Source organism: Mustela lutreola, chromosome 14, assembly GCF_030435805.1.
Source record: "Mustela lutreola isolate mMusLut2 chromosome 14, mMusLut2.pri, whole genome shotgun sequence".
Classification (NCBI taxonomy): Eukaryota; Metazoa; Chordata; class Mammalia; order Carnivora; family Mustelidae; genus Mustela; species Mustela lutreola.
Window position 1 is genome coordinate 74,128,004 of NC_081303.1, and position 18,959 is coordinate 74,146,962.

Below are 18,959 nucleotides of genomic sequence, written 5' to 3' on the forward strand. Positions count from 1 at the left end.
GGGGCTATGCGGTGACGGGTTCTCGAGGCCGACAGCGGCCGCGTGTTGGGTGCCCTGACGTGAGCCCTTGAAGCGGGCGACACGGTGGATGTCCTGTCGCGTATCTTACCACAATGAAAAAGGATTTGATCAATAAAATAGAAAACACAACAAAGCCGACAGCGCGGGGAGGGATAATGAAAGAATATGCCGCATCGTTTCGCACATAAAAACCTAAAGTGGGCAAAAGTAAACTTTACTTTTTAAAAAAGATTTGTATCATTTATTTATTTATTTATTTATTGAGGTGAGCGAGTCCACAGGGAGGGGCAGAGGGAGAGGGAGAGAGAATCCCAGACCAAACTCCCTGCTGAGCGCAGAGCTCCATCCCGGACCCTGGGATCGTGACCTGAGCCCAAGGTAGTCGCTTAACGACTGAGCCACCCAGGCGCCCCTGGTTTTATTTTTAAGCATGCTGCTGTAATACGCTTTTTAAAGGTTTTATTTATTGGACGCAGAGTGAGAGAGCGCACAAGCAGGGGCAGAGGGAGAGGGAGAAGCAGGCTCCCCGCTGAGCAGAGAGCCCGATGCGGGGCTCGATTCCAGGACCCTGAGATCATGACCTTAGCCGAAGGCAGAGGCTTAACCCACTGAGCCACCCAGGCGCCCCGTGTAATAAACTCTTCAAGCACACATGGAGCATTTACAAAACTTAAATACACCTGGGAAACAGGACGGAGGACGAATGTCAGTGAATTCTAGGAGCTGCTATGACGGCCCCTGGGCCGACCCCGGGGCACCCACCCCACTCCTCCGGGGGACTTGCCAACCGCTCACAGCAGGGACCTCCACCCCCACCCCGGGGGGGCTCCCGGTGGTTAATGGGGCCGAGGCCACAGCCCACTCAGCCTTCCTCCCAGCGGGTCCTGTGTCCTCACTGCCCTTCCCGGCGGGGCCCTCAGCCTCGGCAACCTGCGGGAGCCCCAGCTAGGACGGCGGCACGTCTCCACTTGTCCCCACGGGTCGCCGTCCCAGCCAGCCAGGGGCAGGGCCCGAAGGAGGTCCTGGAGGGCGAGGCCCCCTGCCCCTCGCTGCGGCGGACGCCAGGCGGGTTCCGGCAGGCGCGGCGGCCAGCGGCCTTTGTTCCCATCTCAACTTTTGCTAAGTGAGGAGCCCACAAGCTTTGTCTTGACCTGAGCATCTGGGCGACAGCCGAACTCTGGAGGGGGTGGGGGGCTGACGAACGCGCCCCCAGGCCTCGCCCTTGGCACTTTCCCTCTCCAAGCCGCAGCGACCCCCCCCCCCCCAGGCCTCACTCTAGGGACAGAAATTCCAACGCAGCTGGAAAGGTGCTCAGGCGTCCAGAGAGGACAGGAGGAGGAAAGCGGGCGCGTGGCCCCCCCCGGATCCACTCACCACCGTCCCACCTGTCCGTCCCACGGTCAAGGGGCTGGCACCGACCTCCTCGAACAGAAACTGGGCTTTATTTACAAAGGTTGACCGTCTGGGGCTCCCGGCTCCGGGCCAGGCCTCGCCCGGGCACAGCCCCTGCAAGGCCTAGCCGTCGGGCCGGGGCGCCCTGGACCCCGACCCCCGCCCCGACCAGCGAGCGCAGCAGCAGCCGCACAGACAGCGGCGCAAGCCGGCCAGGCTCCAGCGGGAGGCCGCGCTCTGGCTGTAGGCGCCGCTCCCCGGGGCGCTGGGGCTGGGGCGCTCCTTCTGCTGTGGCCTCCGGGACCGCCGGGGCGGGGGGCCCCTGTCGGCCTCGTGCGCCTCCTGCTCATCCTTCTCCTCCTTGTGCTTCCTCAGGCTCCGCTTCTGCCTCCGGGCCGGCGCCAGGCCGGGCTCTTCTTCCTTGGGGAATCCGAGAGCGAGGCGTGACCCATCCCGCGACCCATGGGCCTCGGTGTCTGAGGGGGCAAGTGAGGCAGAGAAGGACCGAGGTCGGAGGGGAGGTCAGCGAAGCCTGCCCTTCCCCCTCGGGGACCGCGGGCAAGTCCCCAGACAGCCCCTGCCTGGGGGGCTCAGCCTGCTGCGGCGGGCGCCGGGGGGTTCCTTCGAGGCTCCCGACGCGGATGCTGTGGTTAAACAAGACTCATTCTGCGAGGCAGATCCTGCCCCCCAGGGGTCCCCTCTGGAAATCCTGGCTGCTCCTGCTTCGGGGGACGGATATGTCTACCGTGAGTGTGATGGTTTCCGAGGTCGCGCACCTTCCTCCTCGGCAAACATGCACTTCAGATAGGAGCAACTTGCGAGTCAGCGACCGCGGCCCCGACAGAGCCGCTCCAGCCCACAGGCCGCTCAGTCCCTCCACCAGCCGGTTTCCTGCCCAGAAATGTTGCGAGGAAGCCCCGGAGGAGGGGTGGAAAGGCGGTCCGGGACTGAAGCACTTGTGGGGGAGGACCTGGGGCAGACACCCGGCTAGGCACCGAGCATCTCCACTTCTGACCCATGTCATCTTGGGAGAGTTATGTCCCTTGCCCGTGCCTCAGTTTCTTTATCTGAAAAATCGGGACAATAATAGCATCTACCCAGAGAGGCGTATGTAAGCTGTGCTTTCGATGACTGTTGGCCTTTTACTTTGGAGGCAGTCATTTGAGCCACGCTTAGTGAGGATGTGGGCTGGAAGCATGCGGGGAAGGTTGGGAAGGTGGCCGCAGGCCATTGCCGGGCACAGAGCACGGGCCGGGGGCTCCCAGGGGAGGCGGGGTGCGGGGGAGGCGGCACTCACGCTGCTCAGCTCCCGGCTCCCTTGGTAGCCGAGGTCATCAGTGAAGCTGTGGACGGACATCGAGGATCCGGCACAGGAGTTAAAGGAGGAATCTTCCATCCCTGGGGCTCTCCTAGCTTCTTGGGTCCCCTGAGGGCGAGGAGGGCTCAGGAGGGTGCAGCTCACACTGAGCAGGCGCCTGGGGTCAGGGGCCTTGCCCCGGCCTGTGCCCCAGCCTGCCCGCTGACCTTGAGGGTGGAAGATGAAGACGCGTAATCTTTCTTCCTCATGATCGTGAAGCTCTCGGAGCGCGTATGCGGGGAGTCCGCGCGTCCCCTCCCTGCCCACCGCACACTCACGATTCTAGTCTCCGTGTCCTCACAGAACTGGTTGTCATAGCAACAGGAGGGTGGGGACCCAGGGCCTGGGGTTCCGGGGTGGGGGCTGCTCTGAGGGGCTGAGAGGGCACTTGCGCCCGTTCACACACACACTCCTGCTTCGCTTCTCTCAGGAGGAGGCTGGAAATGCTCATTCCCCGGCCCCGACCGACCAGGGCCAGCAGAAGGAAGACTGGGCTTAACTACAGACGGCGGTCCGATTCCGAAAAGGGCACTGACCCTGCAAGGGCTTCAAGACGAGGCTGACACAGATTCGAACTTGGCTGACGCAGCCAAGAGCTTCAGGTACCGGGTCTGTCTGAGATATTCGAGGGACCCAAGGACTCAGAAGGGCCCCTCGAATGTCTGTGCCAAGAGCCAGAGCCGCCTCTCCCTTTCTCCTCTCCCTCAAATGGCACACTGCGATATGCAACCCTTCCCAGGACCTTAGGGTCTCTTTGAAAGTTCCTAGAGGGTGTTTGGGAGAAAACTGAGTACGGACTCTAGCAGAAAATCGTAGATTATGTCACCGTCAAACGTTGGGGGTGCAATAATATTATTGTAATTACAGGAGAAAATCTTGCTTTTGGTCCGCTCTGGGATGTGCCCAGGCAGGGGGCCTAAGGCATCCTTCAGAATTTCTGCTCATCCTAGTGCCAGCCCAGTTTGCAGATCTGAGGAATGCTCTCGAGTAGCAAGGAAGGAGTGATTGGCTTGGAGAGGCCAACCAAGTCCCCCGGGACGCAGGAGAGGAGGGGAAGTAGAGGGACAGTTAGTGGGGAAGGGGACTATGCCAGGGAGCCTGGGAGAGGGCTGAGGGGCTGTGGCCCCTCAGAGGGAACCTGTAGTCTGAGAACACACAGACTTAAGGGGTGCCAGAAAGGAAAAGTATTGATAACCAGGGGGCACCTGGGTGGGTCATTCGGTTAAGAGACCGACTCTTGATTTCGGCTCAGGACATGATCTCCGAGTGGTGAAGATCGGTCGGACCCACATCAGGCCCCACGCTCAGCACAGAGTCTGCTTGAGTTTCTCTCCTTCTCCCTCTACCCTTCCTCTTTCTCTCTCCCGCCTCTCTCCCTCTAAAATAAATAAATAAGAGGCGCCTGGGTGGCTTTGTTTGATAAGTGTCTGCCTTCGACTCAGGTTATGATCTCAGGGTCCCGGGATCGAGTTCCGCATCGAGCTCCCTGCTCAGTGGAGAGCCTGCTTCTCTCTCTGCCTCTGCTCCCTCTGCTTGTGCTCTCTCTCTGTTAAATAAATAAATAAAATCCTTTAAAAAATAAATAGAACCCTAGATGGCAAAGAAAGGTATACTTCTAAAAAATAAAATAAATAAATAAAGTCTTTAAAATATACTCTCCTGATGATTCCTAAGGACTTCCCATAGCTAAGAGAGAGAGAGAGAAAAAAAAAAGTATTGATCACGAATCACCCTGCGTCTGGCACGTCAGGAATCCTCCCGAAAAGTAGAGGTGGCTCTGGAGAAAGTGACCAGGAGTCCGTGCATTAGCAGAGATCAAGTTGTTGCTGGTCTGTGGAGAAAAGACTGGACACAGAAATGCAGCCTGGTTCCAGAAGAACGAAACGGCAGCCAGCAGTTCCTGGGCATCGAAATTTGCATCCAGACATTTAGACTCACTATTTCAATATTTGATTTTGTTTCACTGAGAATATAAGCCTGAATTACTTCTGTAAAATAAAACGAGTTCGTTGCTTGATTCCACTGACAGGAAGTAGCTAAAGTAATCAAATTCATGGAAACAGGAAGTAGAGTAGTGGTTGCAGGACTGGGGCAGGAGACAGAAACGGGCATTCCTACTTGGTGGGTACGGAGTTTCCGTTCACGAAGTTGAAAACTTTCTGGAGAGAGATGGTTGACAACGAACAGTGTGGACGTCCTTCACGCTACTGAACTCTGGCCTCTAAACGGTTAAATGGCAAATCCCATGTTCGATATATATTTCCCGCAATAAAAAAAAAAAAGACTCTAAAAGAGAAAAAGTTACAACATTGCTGTCATCCTGTGCTTCTGGATGCTTCTTTTTTTTTTTTTTTTAAGATTTTATTTTTTTATTTGACAGACAGAGATCACAAATAGACAGAGAGGCAGGCAGAGAGAGGAGGAAGCAGGTTCCCCGGTGAGCTGAGAGCCCGACTCAGGGCTCGATCCCAGGACCCTGGGATCATGACCTGAGCCGAAGGCAGAGGCTTTAACCCACTGAGCCACCCAGGAGCCCCTCTGGACACTTCTTGAAGAGTGGCGTGGCTCCGAGTTAATCTATCACCACTTAGGGAACGCCCCGCCCGCTAGTTTGTGCCCATCAGAGCGGCCTCCATCTGGCGGTGAGGCTCTTTCCGGGTGCCTGTCAGGCCACCAGCCAAAAAACAGTTGGCCATTTCCTTCTCAGCTTAGCCACACACTATCTCGGTTTCCTTCTTGTTTCCGATCCCGAAAGAGAGGTCAGTGGGCAGCGTGGGCTCCATGTTGACCATCGGGGGGAACAGGGCAGGAAAGCAGCAAGCAGCTCACACGGGCCCCACACGCCTGGCCTTCTGGCACACGGTTCCCTGCACGCCTAACAAGGTTCTACCCAATCTCTTGGTCTGTGGTTCCTCTGAGGTGGCAGGAAGCAACCGTATTTGTTTGGGAGTCTTTCAGCAGAAACATTTCCGTGACGATTAGTTGTGAAACCTCTCCTCTAGCCGGAGCAGATTCTAAGAGGGAGAATGTAGACAGAGATGGTGTGTCTTCACCGGCCCCGGCCTCGTCCGAGACACTCCCATCCGCACGGGGATGCCGGGGGAGAACTGGTCTGTTAGCCCAGCATTTTCCAAGGTTTTCTCTGGTTCTAGAGAAATAAAGGAAAAAGCCGTCTATAATTCCAAGGGGTTTGTGAAGCAGCCTCACTTGGATATAGGTCCCTTTAGTTAACCGTGTTCGCCACTGTCGGTGGGGGACGTAGGTGATATGTTCTGTCCTAACTCTGGTGTCTATTTCTTGCCGGAACGTCCGCCGTCCACATGTGGGCCCAAAGCACCAAGAGGCAGAATTTCACAGGCAGGATGAACTGCGTGTTTTAGAGAACATTATAATTAAAATGAAGAATCCTTATTTGGGGAAAAGACACAATGAAGAGAATGTGAAGGTAGACCAGGCCTTGGAAGCCCCACACTAACCTTTTTCAGAACACTTAGTACAGGGGCACCTGGGGGGCTCTGTGGGTTAAAGCCTCTGCCTTCGGCTCAGGTCATGATCTCAGGGTCCTGGGATCGAGCCCCGCATCGGGCTCTCTGCTCAGCGGGGAGCCTGCTTCCTCCTCTCTCTCTCTGCCTGCCTCTCAGCCTACTTGTGATCTCTCTTTCAAATAAATAAAATCTTAAAAAAAAAAAAAACCCACTTAGCACAGTGTAACGAGTGTGTTCATCTGTCCCCCATTCCTGGCCCCCCCCCCATTTCAAACTCTTCCGAGTCCAGTGTGTCTTCTACGTGCTTGTTCTCTTGGAAACTAGCATGGGGCTGGTGACAGTAAGAAGTCCATGAAAGCAATTGCTTTATGTCCAAATAACTCACACTGATCAAACGTCTGAAAGTGAAAAAGTGGGCAAGAAGAAATGGTTCGTTTGACTAAAGCAGAGAGGGGTCGGGGTGACAGTGAGCATCTTGGTTGTCAGACAAAGGGATATGATTCCATGAACAATGTGCAGCACTGTTGTGTGTGTGTGTGTGTGTGTGCGCGCGTGCCTGTGTGTTTGTCAAATCGGACTTGACATTCCATTCGCCTTTTCACTCTAGTCATGGGGCTATCTGACCCCATTACTAGGTTCTAAACTTCTTGAGGGCATACCATACCCTGTCTCTGTGTCTCCCAAAGTGACTATTGCAGCTCTTGGTACACGACAGGTACCCCCCAAAACGGAGGCTCAGCGGATCCACGCATGAACAAGGGACTCAAACTCAACCAGAAGGGGCACAGGCAGAAGGGTCAGTGTATAAATGGGCAAAGTAAGGATGGAGACATTTCCGTCCGGGATCCAGAGTGGCTATTGGTAAGGAATGTCCACGGCGTGTGCTGAAGATATATTCCTTTTGTGTACAGCTGAGTCTGAGAAACAAGGACATCCACACTTGGTATTTCTCCAAGCCTGGAGAAATTGCCATGAAAACAATACTTTGAAAAGGGGGAAAAAAAAAAAAAGTCCCTCAATCAACAAGGATTTTTTTTAAAAGATTTTATTTGTTTATTTGTGAGAGAGAGCGAGAGAGAAAGAGCGAGCACAGGCAGGCAGAGGCAGAGGGAGAAGCTGGCTTCCCCTCCAAGCAGGGGCCCGACGTGGGACTCAATCCCAAGACGCTGGAATCATGACCTGAGCCGAAGGCAGCCGCTTAACCAGCTGAGCCACCCAGGCGCCCCAGACTTTTTTTTTTTTTTTTAGATTTTATTTATTTGACAGACAGAGATCAGAAGCAGGCAGAGAGGCAGGGAGAGAGAGAGAGGGAAGCAGACTCCCCGCTGAGCAGAGAGCCCGATGCGGGGCTCGATCCCAGAACCCTGAGATCATGACCTGAGCGAAGGCAGAGGCTTAACCCACGGGGGCCCCGGCGGGGACTCCGGGAGCACCTCCTTTGCGCGCAGCAGCACGGCGGGACCGCGGGCCGAGCGCGGGGGACAAACAGCGTGTCCTCATGAAGACGGAGACCAGGGGCAGGACGGTCAAGGCCAGCGCTGGAAGGAGCGACGGCGTCGGGCAGAGCCGGGGCAGCCTGCGGGGCCGGGACGCAGAGTTCGCCCGAACGAAGGCGGAAAACGTGCGTTTCTCCGCAGCAAGGAGGCTCCTCGGCCCCCCGCGGACCCGGGGCAGCGCGGGCGCAGGAACGGCGTCCCGAGGGCAGACGCGCCGCCCGCAGACCCCGACCGCGCAGCGCTGTGGTCGGCCGCGCCCGCACCGTCCGCGACCTGCACGCCCGGGACGCCGGGTCTCGTCCCGGAGCCGAGCGCCGGGACAGAAGTGACCGCCGTGAGGGCGCGCGCCAGCCGCAGCCCTGAGCCCCCGGTTCCCGACGCGGAGCCCCGGACACACTCCCCGGAGCGCGGCCTGCGGGGTCGGCCCGGAGGAGCCCAGACGCGCGCGCCCTGCGAGAACACGGCCGCGGGGCTCCCGGCGGCCGCGGCGAGGCCACCACTGCCCTTCCCGGCCCTCGAAGGCTCGAGAAGCTCGGGGCCCGGCGCCTTCCGGGACGCAGGGGGAACCCCGTCGGTCGCCGGGAAGCAGAAGGGAGGCCGGCAGCCCCGGGGGGGGAGGAGCCTCCCCTGGCTCGGGGTTCGCCGGCGCCCGCGACGCCGCAGACTGCGGACCCAGCCGCAGGGCACCTGCCCCGGGGCGGCCGCGCGCGGGGGCGCAGGCCCGCTCGGGTCCCCAGCTCTGCGGGGCGCCGCGGAGCCAGAGGCGGGGCCGGGCCCCGGAACTACAACTCCCAGGAGGCATCGCGCGAAGCACCGCGATTTCCGGCCCGAGGTCACTTCCGGCCTCCGGGCTGCTGACGCTCTCTTCCGGTCTCGGTGGCCCACGGAAAGGCCGGTGGGATGCGCACGGTGAGTGCTGAGCCCGGGGGTGCGGGCGGGGCGCCTCCCGGGTCCGCGCGGTGGCCGGCGGCGGGGTTTGTCAGCCGCGGCGGGGACGGGAGGGACGCACTGGCGGGGGAGCCCTAACCCGCAGGGACCCACGGAAAGGAGGTGGGGGCCCGGGCAGGGCGTGGGGAGGGCCCCGTGGGGCTGGGCGGAGGCCGCCTGTGCGGGCGTCCCCGGCACCCCCACCCGCCGACGGCAGGAGGGCGCTAGGGCTGGGAGGTGGGCGATCGCGGCGTGTGGCTCAGCCCTGCTGGGTGATGGGGAAGGGGCTGCCAGGACGGCGGTGCGCTGCGTGCGGGCTGACCGCCCACGGGCGTCTTCCCGCGAAGATGAGGCTGCTGGCGTCCGTGCTGTTGGCCCTCTGTGCTGTCGGTCATGCGGAGGAAGGAGCGCGGCTGCTGGCCTCCAAGTCGCTGCTGAACAGATACGCCGTGGAGGGGCGAGACCTGACCTTGCAGTACAACATCTACAACGTCGGCTCCAGGTGAGGGGCCCGGGCGCTGCGGGCCGGCCCTTGTCCTTCCCCGCCGGCCGGAGCCTGCGGGGGACCTGCAGCCACAGGGGTCAGCACGGAGGGAGCGCTGCTGGACCCATTCGCCCAGGCTCCCAGAAACCGCTCCGCTCGGGGCTGGGGGAGTCTCGGGTGGGGAGGAGGGAAGCGGAGGAGGAGCCCCATCCTTCGCCCCTGGGCTTGCAGGGCTCAGCTTCCTTCCTGCCATTAACCTGTACACACGTGTGCGGCCTTTTTAAACTCCTGTTTGCGTCCGTTCTCTCTTCCAAGTGTGTCTTGCTCGGTCCGACACTCTGTCCCCTCTGTCCGTGTGACACACGTACACATAGAAGGTGGTGGGCCCGTTCCTTCCGTGGTGCTTCTCAGCCAGAGAATCCAGTCCGTGACCCGGATTCTCCGGTGCAGCAAACCCAGCTTACTGTGTGACTCGTGCCTGGCTTGGTAGTTCTGATTTTTGGGACAAGTGGGTAGATTTAATTGGTGATTACTTTTTTTAAAGATTTTACTTATTTGACAGAGAGAGAACGGGAGAGAGGGAACACAAGCAGGGGGAGTGGGAGAGGGAAAAGCAGGCTTCCCGCCGGGCAGGGAGCCCGATGCAGGGCTTGATCCCTGGACTCCCAGGTGCCCCAAGAGTTTATAGTTAAGTAATCTCTCCACCCAGCAAGGCGCTCGAACGCAGAACCCCAAGATCAGGAGTCCTGTGCTCCCACGACCGAGCCAGCGGGGCGCCGCCAGTTGCCGGTTACTGTACTTCTGGGTCCGTTGCTTACTAAGCTCTCTTGTCCCTCCGTTGCGCAGCGCTGCGTTGGACGTGGAGTTATCTGATGATTCCTTCCCTCCCGAGGACTTTGGCATTGTCTCCGGAATGCTCAACGTCAAGTGGGACCGGATTGCCCCGTATCCTTGACGCTGGGTGGTGAAGGCTGGTGTTGGGGAAGACACGGACACAGCCAGCAAGGTCACTTCACATAGTCTGGCTGCGCGTGGCCGTTCTGTCACCTCTGCTGAAGAGACGGGACAGTAGAAAATGGAGTGTGATCAAGGGGAGACCTGGGGAAGGAGGGTCCTCGAGGTCCGGTTGTAAGGTGCTATAGCACGCTGTCTGCGGAACAGGGGGACATTTAGGAGGCTGTTTGTGGCTGGACGAGGGTATTTAAGCTGCTTTTACGGGAAGGTCAGTTGAGAGCTAGCTCGGAGCCCCAGGGGGCCTCCTAAAGATACTTCTTGCCCAGTGGGTCTCTTTCTGGCCTCCACCAGTTAGTTTCCGAGTGGGATTAGATAAAACTCTTCCCCGTGAATGAAAGTATTTAGATTTTCTGGTGAGGGTAAGCGTTCTTTCTTTTTCTTTTCTTTTCTTTTTTCTTTTCTTTTTTTTTTTTTTTTAAGATTTTATTGATTTATTTGAGAGGGAAACACAGCGAGAGAGGGAACACGAGCAGGGGGAGTGGGAGCCGGAGAAGCAGACTCCCCGCCCAGCAGGGAGCCCGATGCCGGGCTCGATCCCAGGACCCTGGAATCATGACCTGAGCTGAAGGCAGAGGCTTAACAACTGAGCCCCCCAGGGCCCCTCGTTCTTTCTTTCTTGTTTGTTTGTTTTGTTTTGTATTTTCAGTCCTCCCTCAGTTAGTCAGTGAAAGAATTTCTGTGGAAATGACTTTTCCAGTCATCGTATGTGTTGCTTTGAACGCTGACTTCAGAAACCCCAGGACCGAGTCCAGCTTGAACCTGCGTGTTGCGTGTCCCGGAGACCCTTGCGCTGGGCTGGGACAATGTCCTGTCACGCCCCACATTTCAGGCCTAGAGAACGGTCTGTGTTGATTACTCCCGCGGAGGATTGCAGGCATGAAGCCCCCCGTGTGGGCCCCCCTTTCTGTGGACGGTGCGTCCGGCCTCCACGGTGAAAGGGCCTTTCACCAGCTGCATCTCCTTGCTTCCTTGACGGTCGGGCCAGCGCTAGCAACGTCTCCCACACCGTGGTCCTGCGCCCGCTCAAGGCCGGCTATTTCAACTTTACCTCGGCCACTGTGACCTACCTGGCTCAGGAGGACGGGCCTGTCGTGGTAAGTTGCCCAAACCTTAGCTGGACGGGCCTAGATCTGCCTTTAGAAACTTGCAGAGACGGGCCAAGGCAGCCGCCGCACTCAGGATGGTAAGAAAGCCCAGAGGCTGCGTGCCGCCTGGGGAAGCAAGGCGGTTTCCAACTGGAAAGCTCCAGAATGAAGCAGTTGAGATGGTGGGACAGGAAAACCGCGGCCTCGCCTCCTCATTCTACCCCCCCCCCCCGCCCCGGCTTGCTTTTAACCTGGACGGCGCTGCTTGCCGCGTGGTGGGCGCTCGTGGGTCGCCCGGGCCCCTCCCGCCCCACCGCTGCGTCCGCCTTTCCCTTGCTTCGACCGCTCCTGCCGCGGATGCTCTACTGGTGTAGCTGGTCTCTGCCTCCAGCTTTCCGGCCCATTCCGCCCCGCCGCGCCCTCTCTCGTTCTCATGCGCTCTCTGTGGGAAGGGACCCCCCCTCCCAAGGCCCAGGTGTGGACAGCATCCCCTCGTTTCTGTCTTCTGCTCTTACACCCCCGGCTCTGTCCTGCTCAGTCTCTCAGCAAGTGTTTGCTGACTGCATAGAAGTTTCTCGAGCTCTGATGGCCTCCCTGACCGGAAAGTATGGTTGTCTGCTGTCTCCGAGCCTCGTTTGCTTACGTGTAGGTCTTCAGCCGCTCCCGCTCCCAGTGCAGTGGTAAACTCCTTGAGGCTGGGAACTACCTTTGTGTTAGATGACTCTCTTTCTCACGTACAATAGAAAATAAATAGCGAATTGTCCCTCGGTCGGCTGTTGAGAAGGTCAGCAGACACAGCCCCGGCAGCGTGCTGGGATCTAGGGAACAGCCGGGAGGTGGGGACGCGGTCTCCGGCCGGAGTTTATGAGGCCTCTGACAAGACGCTGTGGCTGGGCTGCCGGCTCCACGGCGAGTGTGCAGCCCCGGAGGCGCTCGGGTCCGCCGCTCGGGTCAGCCGGACGAAGCAAACAGCCTCTGACGCTCACTGCACTTTGTAAATTTTTTTTTTTTTTTTTTTTAAATAGTGTTTATTTTATTTTATTTTTATTTTTATTTTTTTTTAAAGATTTTTATTTATTTATTTGACAGAGAGAGTTCACAGTAGACAGAGAGGCAGGCAGAGAGAGAGAGAGGGAAACAGGCTCCCTGCTGAGCAGAGATCCCGATGCGGGACTCGATCCCAGGATCCTGAGATCATGACCTGAGCAGAAGGCAGCGGCTTAACCCACTGAGCCACCCAGGCGCCCTTTTTTTTTTTTTTTTTTAAACCAAGACGTGGGACCATATTCTTGCAAACCTCACTCAGTTTTCACATTCTGGGTCCTTTCTGCTTTCAGAACCGGCCCCAGGACTCTGGTTCTACCTGGTATTTGATAGGTTAAGAGACACCGGAGAGACACAGGCTGTTTGCAGTGTGCTCCGGCGCCCAGCTGTGCTCCAGGGCGGGAATGCTCCTGGTCCCGGCCCCCCGGCCCATTGCAGTTGGGTGAGGCGGCCCCGGCCCCCTGTCCCGTGTGCAGTTGGGTGAGGCTCCGTGGTCCTCCAGATGCCCGTCAGGTCGCAGGAGCCTCCTGTCCGTTGTGAGGTGGGGAAGAGCATTTCCGCTGGAGGAGCAGGGAGCCACGGCCAAGGGCAGTGCCTTCCGTCCCACACCTTGTCCTGCAGACGGGCCAGACAAAGAGGAAGGATCTGGTCTAACTCAGCCGCTCGCCTGGCCTGCCCCGTTGAGGACAGGCTCCTCGTGTGTCCCCTGGCTCCCGGCGGACTCCTTGTCGGCATGCTGAGCATCGGGCAGCTCTCTCGTTCAGAAGCGTTCCCGCATCTTCTGGATGCTCTCTTGCGCCTCGGGGAACCGAGAATGTCAAGCTTTGGCTTGGGTCGGCCGGGGCTGCCGGTCCTCCCGGGAGGAGGCCTAGGACCCGCGCTGACGCCCGTCCTGTCCTTTCAGATCGGCTTCACCAGCGCCCCTGGACAGGGAGGAATCCTGGCCCAGCGCGAGTTTGATAGGAGGTTCTCCCCGCATTTCGTAAGCTCCGCGCTGTCCTCTCCCTCTCTCCCTGGGTCCCTTTCGGTTGTGGGACCTCCGGGTCTCCTCAGAAGGTCGTTCGGTTCTCGTCACACCTGCTTTCTCAGGTCTGACTCAGCCACCACCGAGTGTCCTCACTGAGCCGTGATTCGAGACTCTTGGCCGTGGGATGACCGTGGCCAGAACCAAAAAATGGCCCTTTTCCCTGTGCAGCCTCGAGTCAAGTCCCATCTTGGGAGTCCTGGGTCTGTTTTGAGGTTTACAAGAACAAGTGTGTAGACTCCCAGCATTGCAGAGCACTGGGAAGGTAGAGTGGGAGCACTAGTGGTCTAGAGAAGCTTCTCGTCCATTCTGGGTCGGGTCAGGCAGGGCCTGGGGCTCCATAGCTTGGAAGATAGGTGGGTCTGGAGAGAGCCCTTCCTGCCAGGAGCAGTCGGAGGCGCCTCTGCCGGGCTCGGCCGAACGGGCGCTCCCTCCCCCGCCGCCTCCTTCCCGGCCCTGCCGTGGCCTCGCTCAGACTCGTGAACAAGGGCCTCTGTCGTCCTCCACAGCTGGACTGGGCAGCCTTCGGGGTCATGACGCTGCCCTCCATCGGCGTCCCCCTGCTGCTGTGGTACTCCAGCAAGAGGAAGTACGACACTCCCAAGACCAAGAAGAACTGAGGCCTTCCTCGGGCCGCCCTGCCAGGGGGTCCGGGGGCTTTCCAGGCGCCGGAGGGTCTCTCGAGTGCAGCCTCTTGGCCCCCAGCCCTGCCACCTTCTGGATCCTGCCTGCTCAACCAGAGTGCGGGACCAGGCCGCGGGTCTGTGAAAGCCGCCTCGCTCCGTCCCGACGCCATGTGGCGGGAACGCCTCGGGCAGGGAGCCTTGAGGGCCCTTGGTGCCCCTGCGGGCCGCGGTGTGAACTCTGAGGGGCACAGGAGGGGGCACCCCGGAGACTGCCTGACTCGACCTCCTTCCCCTACCGGCCCCTCTCGGAAGAGGCAGGAAGACCGGACGAGGGCTGAGGGACACTCCGAGGCTCCCTAGTCTCTGTTCTGGGTCGGGGGGCACTGACCAAGTGGGGTTTTCTAATAAAAACCTGCCACGCTGACTCGTCTGCCTCCTCGTCACCCCTGGGCACCCCGGCTCCTGGGCAGGTGAGCGGACCTCCCGCCGGCTCGCTGTGGCCTGTGGGTCTGTCTGTGCGGACGTCTGTCCCCACCGGACACCCTGCCCGCGTCACCCCTTCCCCTCCGCTTTCGCCGCGCCGCTCCCGCCGCCCTGACCCGTCCTCGCTGCGGCCTCCACGGCAGGAGGACGCAGCAGGAGAGGAAGGGCCTCGACGCCCGGTGAGAGCTTCTGGTCTTGATTTGTTCACTGACCTACCTACCGAAAGAACTATCTCTCGACACCTGCTTCTAGCACTTCCTCTGTTTAACAACTAGCTTTTCTTTTTTTCCTTTAAATTGTTTAATCTCTCCCCGGATCAGCTGCTGATCTCGGGGTCGCGAGTTCGAGCCGCGTGCTCCCCGACTGAGCCAGCCAGGCGCCCCAAGAACTAGCTTCTCTTAACTTGAATTCGTTTTAGTTCCGTGCACCTGCAGCCCTCGACCTGTGCCCTCGGCCTGTGGCAAGGCCGTGGTTCTGGCTGCCGGAGCAGCGGCCCTGAGTTGCCTCCGTCCGAGCCAGGAATGCCGTGGTCCGAGAACAGCCTCCCAGGCAGGAGGGAAGCCCAACAAACACCGGCTTTGTTCCTGCCACCAAGTTGCCCAGTTTAGATGCTGTTGGGGGTTGAAGGGGGAGAGACTGCCCAACCGGTTTAACCTTTCCTGGGCCCAGCGCGGGGAACCCGGGCCCAGGAAGGATGAAAAGGACCTGGAGACAAAGGGAGGCTCCCAGCGGGGTCGCCGTCCGCCAGCTCACCTCCCTCCTTCAGGGGCTATGGCTCGGACACCCCAGCACCGGCCAGGTCAGAGGGCGAGGACAATACGTTTGCTCTTGTTTGTTGTGTTCTGGGGGAGACCGGGGCTTCGCAGAGCGGGGGGAATTAATAGGTCGGAAGCTTGAGGTTGAGAACAAGGACACGGAGGAAGCACGGGGCTGGCCGGACAGCGGCCGTCTTGCTCCCGAGGACTAGGACACTGGTCTTCCGAGGAGGGAACACACTCCTCTGTCCGCGTGGTCCCTGCCGGAAACAGGCGTTCACCTATAGTGGAAGGCGCTGCGGTTTAGAGGACGAGGTAGAAGCCGGGGTAGGGTTCCTGACTCTGGAAGGTGCCACAGGAGCCTTCCTCCTAGCCCGAGCCCCAGGTGGCAATCCTTTCCCTCCTGCCGGGCGGTCTTCAGGGAGAACTCCACACGGGGGGCCGGGGGGCACCCAGGTCTGACGCAGATGACAAGAGAAGCATTGAGAAGGCAGCTGCTGTCACAGGCCCATTGAACAAAGGCCGAAGCCAGGCTTCCTCTGGAGAGATCAGGCTCCCTGCAGTCAGGATGGGGCGGGAGGCTCGGGCTGGGGCTGGCACATCCGGGAGTCCTGTGGGCAGACGTAGCAGGGTAGCTGGCCCTGGCTCGAGCCCTCGGAGCTCCTGGAAGAAATCTAATGGGAGACGACCAGCAGACGGCACCCCTCCACCCTCCTGGAGACCACCGCGGGAGGTGTGACCCGCATGCAGTACAGATGGGGGACCCAGCCGTCATGTCCCGCACCCTCCCACGCCGGCAAACCAGCCCTCCATCCTCCACGTAGGCCAGACCTGCAGCTGGTAGCGGCTCCCCCACACCCCACCCTGGTGCCAGGAGGAGCCAGGGGTCCAGATTTCCACGCGCCTCACAGACTAGGCCCTGGGACTCCCCCTGTAGAAAGTCTGCGGGGACCGGGTCTAGGAATTCCCAAGAAGCCGACAGGACGGAAATCCGGGAGGCTGGATCCCCTGGGCTCTCTGGGACTTCCCCTGTGACCGCCCAGAATGCCACCCGCCTCAGAGTCTGTGTCCTCGTCTGGATGCAGGTGGTTTGAGGGGAGGCTCCGCAAGGACCCCCACCCATAAAATGAGGCGGGGTCCCCCTGTGTTCTTGTGAAGCAAGGAAGAGCCCTTGGGGCTCCTGTGGTTTGGGGCCTGGCCAACGGGAAAGGGCGGGGTTTCCACGTGTGGCGGCAGCTGACCCTTCTGAATTCTGGGGCCTGGTCCCCCCACCAGGGGTCGTCTAACTCAGTCCTCTGGTGTCCCTGCTCAGGACCCGGGAGCCCACGGTCTCACCCGGCATGTCACCTGCAGGAGGGCTGTGGGTGCAGCGTTCCTGTCCCACTGCGGGCACACCTGTCACTCCAGGTCCCCGCTTGACGGACAGGGAGACAGGCTGCCGGCTTCCCGGGCCCTGTGAGGCCCTGGCCCTGGGACCTGGCAGAGCCAGCCAGGTCCTTGACCACCAGGAGGAGGGCGGGGAGGGCCCTAAGGTCAGGACCTCCTCCGCCAGGGGGAGCTGTGAGGGGACTCAGCCCCCAGAAGCTGGGATGGGGTGGGGGCAGGCTCCCTGCCAGGGCCTGGTGATCGGCCCTCCCCCACCCCCCACCTGGAAGCTGCCTCTTAAAGGGACCAACAGGAGATTTGCAGCCTAATTAGAGAGAGGACAAAGGTCCTCCCTGGTTCTAGGAGGACCGTGCTGTCAAGTAGGTTTCCAGCTGTGGGCCTTCCCTGGGGTGCTCTCTTTCTCCCCCCTCAGCTGTCCCCGACCCGCTGGAGTGAAGGGGACGGTGCCCAGAGTCTCCGGGTGACCCCAGCTTAGCTTCGTCCACCTGTTTCCATGTGGGCCTGAGTCCAGTGGCCGCTCTCTGTTCAGGGAATGCTGAGGTCAGGGGACCCAGGGATCCTCGGGACCTGCCACGGTATGCAAGGGGTTAAAGGCCTGGGCACAGCACCACAGGCTGGGGTGTTTGAAGTGGGGGGAGGGCTGTGCATGCAAACTCCTGGACCAGCCCCCACTGAGGTGTGGGACTGGGCTCCTAGAGAGACTCCCTGGAGCGGCTGGTCCCTGTGCTGAAGCCAGCAGCCGCCAGAGCAGCCCCCAGAGGAGTGAGTTTCCCTCCTCCCTTGCCCCGGGCCCTCAGCCCAGGAGCGGGCATCCCCCTGGAAGCAGAGCTCCTCGACCCCTCAACACCCAGGAAGAGGCCGGCCAGCTCCGGCTTTCGGCGCCCAGTTTCAATCCGAGAATATCGTGTCTTTGGGGGACGGTGTGAGTGTGTGAATGAGGGCTCTCAGGTTCCGCCAGGAGTTCACACTTACTCTCGGGTGACAGGTGACGCCAAGTGCGTCCTTAGAAGCCTCCCGATCCCCACTCATCCAGGCTCCCCCCCTCTGAAGCCTGACACGGGTCCCATACCCTTGGCCACCCACTATGAGATTTCAGGGGCCACAAGCTCCTGCCAGAGAGTGAGGGACTCCCTGCTCCCAGTTCACCCGTCCCGTCCACCTCCCACTGTGGCTGTCCCCTGAGACCTGATGGGTTCATTCCTTGGGACGCAGTGGCCAAAGTCTTCTCAGGTGTGTCCCTCTGAACCTCAGAGCCTCTCTTGCCCCACCCTCTGGCGCCGAAAACCCTGACCGCCTGCCAAGGAACAAGTGGACCGGAGTTTGGAGAACACTGGTGGGCCCTGCCCGAGGCTCTCCACTCCGAGGAGCCCCTGGTAGGATGAGTTCGCAGGCCCAGGGAGGAGGAGGAAGGTGGGCCCTCGGCTTGAGTTTGCAAACCAATTAAACAAAAAAAAAATGGTTAGCCTTGGAAGCCTGAAGCAGCACAATTCCTTTTTTTTTTTTTTTTTTTGAAGATTTTATTTATTTGACAGAGGTCACAAGTAGGCAGAGAGGCAGGCAGAGAGAGAGGGGGAAGCAGGCTCCCTGCTGAGATGCGATCCCAGGACCTTGAGATTGTGACCTGAGCCAACGGTAGAGGCCCAATCCACTGAGCCCCCAGGTTCCCCGAAGCACACAATTCCTGATTCCTGATTCCTGAGCCTGGCATATCCAAGAGGAAGGGCGGTTTCAGGCAGGTGTCTGGAACACACTTGTGCTGGCTTAAGTAGAGGGAGGTGTGCTCACCGGAGAGGGCTGGGGACACCCAGCTCTCTGGCTTTGGACTTCCAGAATTAAGTGCAAACAATAACATCGATAACTTCGCCCTGTGCGTCCTGCACGCAGGTGGGCGCCTCTCAGAAGTCAGCCTGGAGGGCCTCTGGGGGGCCCAGTGGGTTAAGTGCCTGCCTTCAGCTCAGGTCATGATCTTTTTTTTTTTTTTTTATATTTTATTTATTTATTTGACAAAGAGAGATCACAGATAGGGAGAGAGGCAGGGGTGGGGGTGCAAAAGCAGGCTCCCCACTGAGCAGAGAGCCTGATGCGGGGCTGGATCCCCGGACCCTGAGATCATGACCTGAGCCAAAGGCAGAGGCTTAACCCGGGCGCCCCACCAGGGCAGGATCTTGGTCAGGTCATGATCAGACTCCTTCTGCCCCTCCCCCTCCCCCACCCCTGGTGTGCTCTCTCTCTCAAATAAATAGATAAAATCTTTATTTTTTAATTTTTAATTTTTAAATTTTTGAAGGATTTTTATGTATTTGACAGAGACAGGGCGAGAGAGAAAACACAAGCGGGGGACTGGGAGAGGGAGAAGCAGGCTTCCCGCCAAGCAGAGAGC

General features: G+C 59.3%; 1 protein-coding gene and 1 long non-coding RNA gene across 4 annotated transcripts; one reads left to right on the forward strand and one right to left on the reverse strand.

Annotated features, from left to right (window-relative positions):
* Nucleotides 1-8,502: 8,502 nt before the first annotated feature.
* Nucleotides 8,503-14,379, forward strand: SSR2 (signal sequence receptor subunit 2). Of its 3 annotated transcripts, none has more exons than XM_059146009.1 (6): nt 8,503-8,660; nt 9,026-9,180; nt 10,009-10,107; nt 11,162-11,270; nt 13,210-13,287; nt 13,839-14,379. In XM_059146009.1, exons 1-6 carry the CDS (start codon nt 8,652-8,654, stop codon nt 13,947-13,949), a joined length of 561 nt encoding a protein of 186 aa, XP_059001992.1. In that variant the 5' UTR covers nt 8,503-8,651; the 3' UTR covers nt 13,950-14,379. The 3 variants fall into 3 exon arrangements, with proteins under 3 accessions (XP_059001992.1, XP_059001991.1, XP_059001990.1); XM_059146008.1 differs by lacking the exon at nt 13,839-14,379 and adding an exon at nt 13,501-13,581 and having other exon boundaries at nt 8,580-8,660; nt 8,963-9,180; XM_059146007.1 differs by having other exon boundaries at nt 8,586-8,660; nt 8,963-9,180.
* An 84-nt stretch (nt 14,380-14,463) lies between these two features.
* Nucleotides 14,464-17,962, reverse strand: LOC131814754 (uncharacterized). The gene is made up of 3 exons (XR_009347434.1): nt 17,765-17,962; nt 17,065-17,146; nt 14,464-15,856 (listed from the first exon to the last, which is right to left on the reverse strand). It is a non-coding gene; the product is annotated as an uncharacterized LOC131814754 (long non-coding RNA).
* Nucleotides 17,963-18,959: the final 997 nt, after the last annotated feature.

Excerpts from the sequence above, each read along its gene's own strand:
- SSR2 (XM_059146007.1), top strand. Across the intron at positions 10,108-11,161 it reads AAGTGGGACCGGATTGCCCC|CGCTAGCAACGTCTCCCACA; the intron begins GTATCCTTGACG and ends CGGTCGGGCCAG. Across the intron at positions 11,271-13,209 it reads AGGAGGACGGGCCTGTCGTG|ATCGGCTTCACCAGCGCCCC; the intron begins GTAAGTTGCCCA and ends CTGTCCTTTCAG.